A 13,552-nucleotide genomic window follows, 5' to 3' on the forward strand; every position below is an offset into this window, starting at 1 on the left:
TTTTTTGAGGCTTCTTCCTGAGCCAGGATGTTATTTTAAATCTCGCTTATCGGAGCTGGACTGGGGGATGGGAGGTGTCATCCACTCAAAAAAAATCCTTTTGGGTTTAAGCTGGCTCTTTATTTTCCTTTCCAGTCAGAAATGTGAAGAAGTTTCTTTGGGAGGCAGTCTTGTGAGTGCTGATCTTCGGGCATGGACCAGGGATCTGACAGTAGCAAGCATGTGTCTGTGCCCAGTGCAGAGGAGGAGCAGGTGTATTTGGCTCTCCTTGCGTCTTGATATCTGCCATCGAGGGCAACGCTCTGATGCAACGTGGCACAGTCCAGACCGACGTTTGTGACAAACGAGTGTTCAGGCATATTAAGACTGGTTTTCTGGAGATTGCACTGTGCACCAGATTATTGTTTTCCTTTCTCGCCACTCTGTAGAAATGGAATTTTGCAGCATTAAAGCGGTAACATTACAGATGGACTGACATTAAAATGTAGGGGACTGCAAACTTCAGAGGTATTTCTGCTCTGAGAATCAGCCTTTCTCTGATGAATGCAGCAAGCTGTGAGAGAGCCAGTCTTTGCCATTCCTTAAAGAAACATCCAACTCCAATAATCTTTTCTGCTTCCAATGTGCTCCTGTGTCCTTAAACATCTCTGTGTTTGTCCTTGTGATTGAAATCCCCATGTATGCACATGCACAAGGTTTCACCAGAACTTCTCTGAACTAATGGAAACCATGCCATGAGACCTGCTAAGACTTGATAATAGCCATGACGGAGCCCCACAGGGTTCAGTTCACCTCTTTGCCAGGTCCACTAAGCAACACTTTCTTGAAGAAGCCTCGTAAAGAGGACACTGCAGGAGCAGAGCAGCCCCAGGACTCAGCTGCAGCAGCAGTTCGCATCACACTCACCCTATTTGAGCCAGATCACAAACGGTGCCCAGAGTTCTTCTACCCAGAGCTTCTGAAGAATACTCGAGGGAAAGTGAAAGGTGTTTCCTCAGGAGACAAGGTGAGCATCTAATAACCTACACTTTTCAACTAAAGATTTCAGATTGCTTCACGATATTCTTACAACACTCTTGGGAGCTGGGTATGTTTTATCTCTAGGTTAAGGATGGGGGAAGAAAACTGAGGCACAGAGGTGAAATGACTTGTTAGTGATCACACACCAACTTGGTGATAGAACTGGGAATAGAAACAAGGACTTCTTGCTGCTGGACAGCACTTCCTTTATATTTTTGCCTTACTAGAATTTCCCTTGAAATGGAAAAAACGCTGTTTGGAAGGTACAACAGACAATGTCATATAACGATGATTTGACTTGATCCAGACTGACTGCAGCGCTTTTTTGGTACCTGGATTGCTTGAAACATGAATATCCTTAAAAGATCATTGAAAGCAGATCTTCTCCATACAGCTTGTACAGTGGGAGTCTGCAGAGAGACGGACTCATACTGTACACAGATATTTCAATTTGAGCATTCTCTGTTGATTCCTGCTTTGTACATAAGTTGCTGTCAGTCAGCACCTGAGAAATTCGCTTGCCAGTAGTGAGTAGGAAACTTTTTCCTTAAGAGGGATCACCAGTTTCAGCAGAAACTAAACTTTGATTTTAAAGAATTTAATTTAAATGCAAAGTGCTTCAAAATTAAAACTGACCTTCTTTGTAAAGCACTTTGAGATCTAAAAGAAAAAAAGTGCTCTGCAAGAGCTAGAATTGTTGTTAATGTGATCTGTAGAAATACTGATTTCCTCAATCTGCAATGGATGGTTCCAGTGCTACTGCTGATAACATCATAATTGTGTTGCTTGGGAAAACTAACAAGTTCTAGTCAGTTTCATGTCTGTTGTCCAGAACCATCTGGGCAGTCAACTGATGGTTTCATGAGGCTGCTTGAGAAAGCTCTGAGGAGCAGCAGTGGCAGGCACTGGAGCTATTTACATGTGAGGACGACCTGAAGGACAGAAGCTATGGGGAGGCCGAGTGGGTAGAACATATGCTTCTGTGTGTGTGGCAGCCAGGACTCTGGGGGATGTAACAAGTTGGAGGAGAGAACAAGAGCAAATGCCTTCCTTCTAGCTGCCCAAGGGAGAAAAGAGGAATGAGCATTCAGGTTGGTCAGCTGTTAGCTAGCAGTAATACAAAAGATGAAATCCGTGAGCAGAGTCCTAAAATGAATCCCAGCACCTTCTTTCCCCTTTTTCTCTGTAACTGTCCATGGAGGCTTGGGTTTCTCATGAAACCTCAATGAAGGGTGATGGAAGGCTTACTTCACCTTTTTGGCCTCCCTCTGGCTAGTAATTTGACTTCTTGGCCAGTGAGTGTCTGGATAAATTTTCAATCCTTGTGTATATTCTCTGTTGCTGGTTATTCCTTGCACTCTGAGAACCCCTAAAGTGGTGTTCTCATTGTGCAAAGAGCTGCAGTAGTATATCCACTGAAAACAGCTCTTCAGCATATTGAAGATGGTTTATCTAAGCTTCTTTCAGAGGCTCTGCTCATGGTGGGACTTCTCAGTCAGACAGTGTGATGGAGTCGATTCTTATGTTTACCTCTGTTCATTTTCACAGAAGAAAGACCTTGGTGATCCCTTCAATGATGAAGAAAAGGAAAGACACAAAGTGGAAGCTCTTGCCAGGAAGTTTGAAGAGAAATACGTATGTTTTATCCTCCTCCTACACTCTCTTCTACCATAATGAGTAATTCTGTTAGCTTAGTTTCCACTCAAACCTCTTGCCTCTCCGCTAATCGTATTTTGTTAGGAATAAAGGCCATTGGTTCTTATGCTCCACTTCTGGTGAGATCCTTTATCCAGCTGGAAAATAACTTTCTCTGGTTGTCTCAGTCCTATCGTTCATTAGTAAAGACAAATTCTGGCCAATAAGTGAAGGATTCTCATTTTCACTTGTTAGTGACATGCCATCAACTAATGCAGAGTGTAAACTTTTTTTTTAAAAGGAAAAATGGCCTTTGTTTGTGAATATACCTTCCTAATATGAAATGAGTATGAAAGAATGTAGTGCTATCTATTAAGTCTGTACACATGCATCTCTGGCACCTCTGCTACCATACAGGACTTTGCCAAGCTACACCAGAGTGTGGAAAAATAACCTATCTTGTCAACCTATTCACTGCTTTTTTTTTTTTTTTTTTAAACACATGATGTCTAGGCCATCAGGCCCCAGCAGTGAAACTGACAAGAATTAGGTTTCAATTTCATTGTGTTATTGCTTGGGAAAGCTTTCAGCATTGTTTGGAGGGTAGATACTTCTATTATTTTCTGGAGAGGAGTATTAATAAACTGGAGACTAGGAAGTGGTAGAGTAGCATGCTCCCACTGCTTTCCTGCAGTCAGAAGGCTAGGTAAAAATAGCTCTCCTATTCTGAATTAAAGAAAGTCAAACAATTTCTTTAACATGCTATTCACTCAATCATCCAGATGGTGGTAAAATAAGGCATCATCAGAAATAGCCCCTGCAGCTCTCTATAAACAACTCTCCTGTCTTTTCAGTTGGTGGATATGCCTTAGATTTTAAGGTTAAAGAGGTCCATGACAATAACAAGCAGGGCACAAACAGTACATTCACCCAGGGCAAGTGAGAATTCTCCTGGAAGAGTGCTATCAAATGCTGTTGAATCTAAGCTTTCATTTAAAAAAACAAAACAAAACCTAGCCTTTATGGTGGTAAAAGCCACTTTCCAAATGTTAAACCCATGTGTAAAATGTTGCTATGCTGTCATCTTAAATCTGCAGTCAGCTTCAGAGTTTCTGTTGCTGCTCAGAACTTTGTCAAACTGCAACCAGAATGGTGCCAGTCTTCACTGCTGCTCTGTGAATCCTGTGGACAACAGTGAAATTGATAAGAATTGGGTCAATTAGCTGTGGTGTTGCTTGCAGGGATGCTAATTGTTCTTCTCTTGAGGATTTTTTGTGGGCGTAAGGCTTCAAATTTATCAGGCACTTACTAGTTAGAAGCTAATGTGAAAGACAAAGTCTCCAAACAGAGTCCAGGGATATCAGCTCAGTAGGAATCCCAGTGCTATCTCCTTTCCTGTCACCTGGACTCTTGCCTCTAATGCTCGGCTGTAGTCAGAAATTTGAGTCCTCTGGCTATTGGGTGCCTGGTGTGGGTGTCTGTAGGGGTTTGTGTGGGGACATGAGAACGAGGTCGATGAGATGTTCCAAAATAAATATGCTATTAGATTTGGGGGAGAGAGGTGGGAGAAAAAAGGTGGGAGGAAATATGGGAGTGGCAGGGATGGCATGGTATTTACCAGATATGTTTTTTACTGGTCTGGGAAAAACTAGTTAGTCCCAGTTTAAGGCCTTTTCTATTTAAAAAACGGTTTTGTTAATGACCCCACATTACACTTAGTTTGAGTTACATATTGCAGTTGTGGTTACATAAGGAAGTCGATTGAGAGGTTACTTTAGGGTTGTCCAAATATAGAGTAAAACTGCAGTGGGCATAAGTTTAATATATGTAATTGTAATAATGAACATTGTAAAATCTGTGTACTTTTGGTTTGGTATTTTCTCAGGGAAATTACACCTCATGACTCATTTCAGTTTTCAATATTTTATAAAGAAAAGTTGAAAACATTTGATTATATGAAAACGACAATGCAGATTTGTAGGCTTGAAACATTAAGCCATCAGAAGCACACAGTTTCAGGCTACCAGTCCAGGTCCATTGGGCACAATGCATCCTGTAGCAGAAGACCAGCTTTGATAGAGTGAATGGGCCGAGCCTATTTCTCAGTCTTGAATGGATGTATCCAACGCTTGAAAAGATTCATTCTGTGCTTGCTGAACACTGATGCGATTATTTTTTGCAGTTTCCTGGTTTAAACTGGGTTTAAGCCTGGTATTTACCAGCTCCCTGTCCTAAAGTAGTTTTTCTTGGGAAATTGCCAACCCTGGGGAGAGGAGGCAGACACCACAATAACACGAGAAGGAAGAGAGGGAGGAAAAAATGATAGGAAAGTGGGAGAAGGTAAAGAGACACTGAAGACCACACAAGAAAATATACAGCGTGATCTGTCATAAGAAAAGAAGGTTTAACAAAAGCAAGAGCTGCCAGTAAGTAGGGTTGGCCAGATATTATCATAGTTCAGGGCAACTGCACTTGTGTTTCCCCTCAGTGGTCCAGCAAGGGCACCCACTCTTGGCTTCCAGCACTCCAACCATTTTTTTGGAGGAGACCCACGTCCCTCTCCCTTCTGACTGGGGTATGTCCAGGCTGCACATTTCCCTACCTCCACTGTGTTTCCCTGAACTGACAGGTTGCCCAGGGACACAAGTTTGCTTTCTTTTCAGAGAACATTAATGGGTGTAATTGCTAGTTACAAGGTACCACACAGCACTTCCTATGCAGGCCCACTTTATTTGTAAGATAAAAAGCATTACAGAGAAAGCATATTAAAAGCAATAAAAGAGCCTACCTGCATGCTGATATTAACCCCAACCCTAACATGGCTTCTGGCAGGAACAGTCCTTCAAACCCCCATTCAAGGGGGATTCCTTGTGGTGACCAGTTCATCACAACTTCAGGTCAGAACAAACATGTTCAGTTCATCCTTTATACACTTCAGGGGTCTTTGATCTGGCATTCCCAATGCATCTCAGTAGATATCTTCAGAGGGTTGGCTTGGAGGGGAGAATTTACATTCCCCTCACCCCAGGGGGCTTCCTAGGAAATCCACTTCACACTTTCCAAAAAGACCTTTGAAGCACATGGTACCTTCCAGAGATTGCATCAATCTTGCTTGTTAAAGCAGTTCCGTATAATTTCACAGTAGTACGTAAACATTTTAATTTCTAATACAATGTGTTCCAAAGATGTTAAACTTAATTCAATAAAGTTTAACTTACTTCATTGAGGTTTGTCCAGGATACTGTCAGTCTGTCACAGATAGTACCTAGCAAACATCACTCAACAAATGTCATTGACTATACAGTGAATAATTTATTCAATTAATAACTTTTGCAGTGTCTGATGAGCTCTGTAGTTGATCAAATACCCTTTGAAGAAATGTATTTGATGAATACTGGTAAAATTCCTCAAATAATACACAAATGAGATTGTATTCTGCTGTTCCACCAGCCCTAGTATCAAATTGTATTTTTTTAAATCAGAAATTGAATGGACAATATATTAAATTCAATACATTGCACAATAAACATTACACAGATGTTCATAGATCTTAAGGCCAGAATGGATCATAATAATCACCTAAGCTGGAGGTTCTCAAACGTTTTTTTGCTGCGTGCTCCCCCCACCCCAGGAGATTCTTGTCCTAAGAAATGGTATTTCCACCGATGCCTGGGGTTTGGGAGCCCATCCTGGCTGGGGTGCCCCACTGCTCCCCAGCCTGTAAGTATCGCAGCAGGACACAGACAGTCAGGCTCTGCCCCCACCCTGGGACCGCCCCCAGAATCACTCACAGGCTACAGGGACCTCTGGCCCTGGTGCAACCCCCAGCATGCATGTGCAGGAATCTGTCTAGGCAGGGAGGAACCACCTCCAAAGGGGGCGCCTGCACATCAGCCTCTGTAGAAGCGAGTGAGCTGGAATGGGGCCCCTCCTGCCAAGGAAGAGGTTATGCACCCTTGCTCCTCCTCCCTCCCTTTTTGATCTTCCAGCATGGCACTGACAGCGGGAGCTGGTGACTCAGCTTGTGAGTGGAATTCTTACTTGATCAACAATACTTTTGAAGAAACAAGAAAAGTTCCTAACTAGTCAGGTCCTTGTGCTCCTCTCCCCGCAACGATAACCTCCTGGGGCATGCCCCACAATTTGAAAACAGATCATCTAGGCTGACCTGCAAAAAAAGGCCAGAGAATTTCACTCTGGAATTCCTGTGTCAGACCCTCTAACTCCTGATTGAGTTAGAGCAGATCTTTTAGAAAGACACCTAATCTTGGTTTGAAGACCTGATGTGGAGAATCCCATCTTTAGTATCTTGTTCCAATGGTTAATCTGTTCTAAGGCGGTGGCTTTAGGGGCATGGTCTGGGGAAGAGACGTGACAGTGCAGGGTTTTTGTCACTTTGGGTTGGGCTCGTAGGTGTTGAGTGCCTTTTTAAAAACTGGTGCTAAGGTCTCTGTCTGCCTTTCTTATATTGCTGTTTCGCTCATGCCAATGGAGGAGAAATAAATTCAACTCAATGTTACTCTGGTTACATGATCAGAGAGTAGCACCCCTTCCTGTTAGAGGAGGTCTGTACTCGTGTGTGAGAAGCCTGGGATCCAGCCCCAGCGCTCACCCAGCCAGGTCCCTTCCCGACGACGTGAAGAGTGAAAAGAGGGAGCGCTACCTCGGTCTAGGCTGAGAAGAGCCAGCCTCCTGTGTCAGGACTGGTCCCTGCAATAGACTGAGGAGAGGGGGATGTCATCGATCTCTATCATTTCAGGGTGGCAAGAAACGCAGGAAGGACCGTATGCAGGACTTGATTGATATGGGGTATGGGTACGACGAGTCTGATTCCTTCATTGATAATTCTGAAGCGGTGAGTAATGAATGAAGAGCTGTACATTCAGCTGCTTCTAGGGCTGCAGGTGGGCATGTGGGAGAGTTAGTGCAGTGCAGGGAAGGAGCATGCTGGGGCAGTGCAATGACAACTCCAGGGGCATCTGCAGGGTGGGAGAATCCCTAGTTCTCAGACACGCTGTCCCCCAAGGAGACTTGTTAGTGGGGAGTGGGAGCGTGCCGTCCCGCTGCTATCTAACATGGGAACAGAATAACTTACACCACTAATAGATGGTTCTTTCTTTTGTTCCCAGTACGACGAGCTTGTTCCAGCTTCTCTAACTACAAAATATGGAGGGTTTTATATCAACTCGGGAACGCTGCAGTTCCGACAGGCATCCGAATCGGAGGATGACTTTATCAAAGAGAAAAAGAAGAAATCTCCCAAGGTCAGAGATTCTGCCATTAGGGAGTATTTTCTGTTATTAAATTTTGGTGGATAGGTTGGATTTGCTGCAAGGGAAATAATGTTTTGTAACTTTGGGTTGGGTTTCTGGCTGGTTTGGGGGGCTTGGTTATGGAGATATTAGGAGCGTTTAGGCCCGGATCACTGGTTCAAATCCTGTCCTGTTTGGTAGTAACCCAGAGAAAGCTCTGTCTCGGTAGAACGAGTGGGTGGTCTCCATTCAGTCCTAGAAGAGAAATGGCACCACAATTATCACCCTTCGGAGGTGGTAAATCTTAGCAGGGAAGCTCAGGCCTGAGTGGAAATATCCTCCTCTCTGGCCCCAGAGGTGAGCCTTTCACATTGGTGCTGAGGCATGTTGAGAAGGGAGGGCTCTGCTGGGGAAGCTTGCGCTACTGTGCTATGGTACCAGCTGTTTGAAGGGTTTAAACCTCCAGGGCTATCAAACAGGCAGATTTCCCCAGCACTAAACTGAACTGAATAAAAGGGAGGTGGGAAATTCAGTTCTCTTTGTTCATGTGGTGCTGGGCTGAGCTAGAGGGATCCCAGAAGAGCTAAGATGGTGTGTGCTAGAGCAGGCAGTAGCTATGTGCTGTTCTATGTGTACGTGGTGTTAGTATCCAGCGGGGGTTGATTTGAGACATTCAGCAGCTGTTAGTGGCAAATCAGAAGTAGGGCTTAGAAGGGCCTCCCAGGGGCAAGAGGTCACTGTTGTAGAGCCCACCCCTTCTGACTCTGGCTTGTGTTTAATCCCCAGAAGCGGAAGTTGAAAGAAGGAGGTGAAAAGATGAAGAAGAAGAAGAAAGACGACTCCTATGACAAGGAAAAGAAGTCAAAAAAATCCAAGTTCCCCAAAGCCGGGTGAGAGGGAGCCCTATGTATTCATGGGGGTTATGGAAGTTCTGGATGCCAGTCTACCCCCTGCCTCTCCAAGGCCAGATTGCATGCATCTGTACTGCAGTAGTGCCCAAAAGCCCCAGTCAAAGCACTGTGGTGGGGGGGGGCTGGATAAGCTCCTAGGAAGATGCTTCCCTACCCCAAAGAGTTTACAGTCTAGATGGGCAAAAAGCCAGATGCAGGTTTAGGGGAAAAGGGCCCAGCATCCAAGCAAAGGGGTGGGGGCAGTGAGGGGCACCTGGCTCGTTAGCTGCATTTCTTTTCATGAGTTGTTCTCTCTATTCATGATGGGCACAGGGATGGCTGAGGGGGACTGGCATGAGGGGGTGAGTGTAGACGAGGAAGGGAAAGGAAGATAAACAGATATTGAAATGGGGACAGCAGGGAGGGAAGGATGGGAAGGAGCATGGAGTGTTAGGCTAGCATGGAGAGAGGTGTTAGGAGGCTGGGGCGAGCGATCAGAGCTGAAATGAAAAGCAGCGTGCTGATGCCACCCCTGGGCAGATGTTTGACCCCTTGCGCAAGACATTTCTGGTTTTGAGTGCTTGCTCTCTCTAATCTCTCTCATTTGAAACTGGCTCGTCATTGGTGGGCTACAAATGTAACCAGTTCCTTTTCTCACTATAAGTGTTCTAATGCTTCCCAACAGCTGCAGTTTTTACTTGCTTTGATTTCTGTGTCTGCTTTCTTTGCCTTGCTGGCTCTTTCCCCATTCACCCCTCCCGTCTCCGCTCTGCGGCTGGCTCGATGCCCTTTCCCATTGGCCTCTTCCCCCTTCACTTCAATTATTTTCCTGTGTTTTCTTTTCTTTTGTGCTGTTTCATTTCTGTTCCAGTCCTGTCTCTCTCTTAAAAGCCATCTGACTTGTCATGTTGAGTGCTTGGAACCTTGAAAGTCAATCAAAAAAGGGAATTTGATGTGGCGTTGCTACTAGAAGGGAAATGTTTAAAAGGCTTCCTTCAAATCAACTCTTCTCATGTTTCAGTCCTTAGTGCTAATGGTTTAGGTTTCAATTTGCGCACTTCTAGTGCATCCGTTGCTGTGCTAGCTGGGTTGCATGCACCTGATTAATTAAAAGCATACCTTGATGGAACAGGAGATTTAAGCTCCACCATACCAGGTCCCATCAGCAGGAGAGGACTTGTGCATGAGCTAGATCTTGCATTGTATTAGGCCCTATCATTGGTATAAAGAATTCCACATCTGCCCCACACCAAGAATCTCCTGCCCTCTCTGCACCTCTAAGACACAGCTCACAAGAGTACCCCCTGGAATGCTCATGGTGAGTGGGCCATAGATAGGGAGGTAGGCTCTAAGAGAGCTACGCTGTAGTGCATGAAGAATCTTAACATTACGACCGAGACTTCAGGGTGATGATGGAATCAAATGGGGAGCAAATGGAGCGCTTAGAGCAGTGTTGGGCATTCTCAGCCCTTCCTTGCTGAAGATCGCTGGTGTGTTTTGGACTATCCGTCATTTCCAGTGGCCTGTCGGCTGTTTCCTCTGTGATATAGTAACGTGTTTGAGGGTAGTCGCATTAAACATCTTCACTCCCCACTTAACTACTGTTCCGTGGGAAATATATTCATGAAGTCTGACGTGAGAATGATTGGACAAGTATGTACAAGAGATATAGTGGATTGTAAAATGGGAGGTGAACTTGTTATGTGATAGAACTAGAAAGGGAGAACATTTAATAGTCAGGTAAATCTAAAAAAAAAATAGTATGTTGAACAGGAATATCCCTGAGTCACTATCAGCACTTGGTGCTGTACAAAGTTGTACATTTTCAGTAACACAGCGCTAAATTCTTAGCAATGGCCTCTAGAGGCAGTAGCTCCATGTTCTGGGGGAACTAGAGCAGGTCCTGGCTAAGTTTCACCTGGGGATCAGCATGTGTGGTTGATGCTCTGAGCTGATACAAAGGTATTTCCTCTCTCCTCCCTTCTTGCGATATTCCCTTCCCTTTATGGGGCTTATTGTCATAAAGATGTCCTTGTTTTTCCCTCGCTTACAGCTTCACAGCACTGAATGCTAGTAAGGAGAAGAAGAAGAAGAAATATTCTGGTGCTCTGAGTGTCAAAGAGATGCTGAAGAAATTCCATAAGGAGAAGGAAGCTCAGAAGAAGAGAGATGAGGAGCAGAAGATGGTGACACCTTCACCAGCAGAAGCTCCGACCCCGCGGGAAGTGGAGACTATGTCTGATCCTTTGCTATCTCTCTTTGGCCATGCCAGTGCCAGTGACTTGCTTCAGGCTGCCACTGCTATGGACTCCCTGACCGAGCTAGACCTGGAGCATCTCTTCAATGAATCTCCAGAAGGGAGTCCTTTCCATGACATGGAAGATGGGAGTGACCCTCCTGGAATGGGCTTGGAACAGGAGTTCAAACAGCCACCTTCCCTCCCAGACGGAGTACCAGCCACACTGGAGAAACGCATCAAAGAACTGACTCAGGTATTGCAGCTAGGTTAGGCATGGGGTGTACTGTCGAGTAGGTGGTGGATGGATTGTGCAGCTGATGGAGGAGGACAAGCCTCTTTTGTTTCATACACAGGTGGGTCTGCAGCTTTTAAGCCCCCTTGGTCAGACTGGTGGGTCTCTTTCTGAAGTAGGATTGGCTTCACTTCACATAGTTCCCCACCACTTATCGAAGTGAGGGATTGTGTGTAGAGCCAGGTGTAGTCCAGGTAGGGATCACCCCAGCTTTTGCTGCACTTCTTCTGCACTCTGTGCTTTGAGATGGTATTAAAACGCTGCTTAGCTGAAGCATACTACGTTCAGTAGCTGGTAAGCATAACCGTTATCCTTGTCTTGGAGAGATAGAGACTTGGTGAGCTAATAAGTCAGTTTCATCTCTAATTTCCATGACTGACTTAACCTGAGTGGGCTTATAATAGGAGGCAGTGAAGCTGGGAGCCAAGTTCCAGGATAATAGCCTTTAAGTCCAGTGGTGGTGCGAAAAGTGACTCTGAAGTGGCACTACATTCAGCCTCCTGTACACTAAAACAAGCAGATGCCAGCGATAAGTTTTAGCTTCTCTTGACATCTTGTAACATTGTAGAATTCATATATCCAGGAATGAGGATTCATTAGCATTGTTAACTCAGCTCCAGTTACAGAATCTTCACCTTGAGATGCACAGAGGTGGATGCCTCAGTTAAGGCTTAACTATATCTTCACATGTATCACCCGTGTCTCTCTTACTGGCAGAGAGGTATGAGATGGAAAGACAGAACCCAGCTTGACTTTCAGATCCCACTGTTGTGGCACTGACCATTGTGGGAGAAGGGAGAGAGTATTTTTAATTCTAGAAGACTGTGATATGGAGATTTTGAGGCAGTAAACACTGAGCCCCTTGAGGATACTTTAGGGAATTGCATTTTAAAAATCATTTGGTATTTCTTTCAGCTAATGTAAGAGCTGTCACGTCATTTGTTTATGGACATGTAGTCATGCTGACATTTCTGTCCTGCTATTAACATTTAAATTTAGACTTCAGGTCCTAACCTCTGCTCTTATCCTAATGTAGAACAATGGGACAGTCACCATCTTAGAGAATGTGCTCTTACATGTCTGTTGAGGTAGTTCCTCTCCATTAGCACGGCCCTCTTAGAAACCTGAACTCTGTAGTGGTGGTGAGCTGTCAGCACTGAGGCATCACAGGATAGAAAGTTCAGCAAGGTGTTGCCACAGCAAAGAGTGGATGATAAAATGACATGGAACTTTTCATGGAGATAGCCATTTGTTGCTCTTGCTGTTAATGGATAACAGCTGGAAGGGATGTCCCTGGAGTGTATGTTAGCTAGTGGTGAGTAATACAGTGGCTCCCTTGACAGAGTTAATTATTACACTACTGTGAGTTAGTGTGATGGGCAGTTACTGCGTGGTTATGGGGGAACATTTCACAGTGTCGTAGAAAAGCAGGGTCGCTGCTGGGATATGTTTCTAGGGGGCAAGAAACAGTTGCATTTTCAAACTTGCATTTCTTAAGCCCCCTTGGTCAGACTGGACTCTGGAGAACAGACCTTGTTAGCAGTTGAAGGTGGACAAAGGCCACACTTCTGGATGCACATACCCTAAAAGAGGCCAGTTTTCTGCCCATATCAGCAGCTGGGAGCATCCCTTTGTCTAAATGAAGCTTTCAGACATTCTTCTTTTCGCGCCTTTGAGTTTTTGAGTTTAACCCTCTTCTCCCTGGTAGGATTTTCATAGTGTGACCTCTCTTTTTTTGAAAAGAATTTTTGTTTTTCGTCTGTGGGGTGATGTCTGTTGGCCACCTGTCTGCTGTGCTATCAGAGATGGGAATCACTGTAGGAATGTAGGACCTCTCCTCACTCATTCAGCCCTTACCAGCCGGGAGCTTGAAGCATCAGTATAAGGGATTTCAAAGCCATCTGCCTTTGCTAGGACTGGCTAACTCTGTGTGTGTACGTCCTGGGTAACCCCAGCCCTGCTTTCTTGTATACTTCCATTCACCAGCACAGAAATGGTACTAGGCGGCCTCAGTCACAACCTGTAATTCCTTGCTATCCCTCCTCCAGTTGTTTGAATTATTTTTACCATCGTTTCACATTCTTATTGCTCTGATTTTTTTTTTTTTTTTTTTTTTAGGTGGGTTTTTGTCTGCAATTTTTGTTGCTCGGGAAACTTCCTGTACAGGATTCCTTGGCTGGAACTGACCCTTTTGTATGTGTTGACCTAGCACGTTTAGTTGGTC

At 44.7% G+C, this 13,552-nt stretch overlaps 1 protein-coding gene across 7 annotated transcripts in view; it reads left to right on the plus strand.

The window, feature by feature from the left end:
* Positions 1-13,552, plus strand: part of UBN1 (ubinuclein 1) — an 82,917-nt gene that overhangs the window by 47,506 nt on the left and 21,859 nt on the right. For 5 of the 7 annotated variants that reach the window (XM_039492668.1, XM_039492670.1, XM_039492665.1 and 2 more), the window contains 6 exons: positions 136-1,006; positions 2,569-2,655; positions 7,415-7,510; positions 7,785-7,919; positions 8,694-8,797; positions 10,851-11,289. In XM_039492668.1, coding sequence (XP_039348602.1) covers positions 764-1,006; positions 2,569-2,655; positions 7,415-7,510; positions 7,785-7,919; positions 8,694-8,797; positions 10,851-11,289 — 1,104 coding nt within the window. In that variant the 5' untranslated portion in view covers positions 136-763. The remainder of the gene's footprint in view (positions 1-135; positions 1,007-2,568; positions 2,656-7,414; positions 7,511-7,784; positions 7,920-8,693; positions 8,798-10,850; positions 11,290-13,552) is intronic. The other 2 variants (XM_039492669.1, XM_039492672.1) reach the window with 2 other exon arrangements.

Source organism: Mauremys reevesii, linkage group 10, assembly GCF_016161935.1.
Source record: "Mauremys reevesii isolate NIE-2019 linkage group 10, ASM1616193v1, whole genome shotgun sequence".
NCBI lineage: Eukaryota > Metazoa > Chordata > Testudines > Geoemydidae > Mauremys > Mauremys reevesii.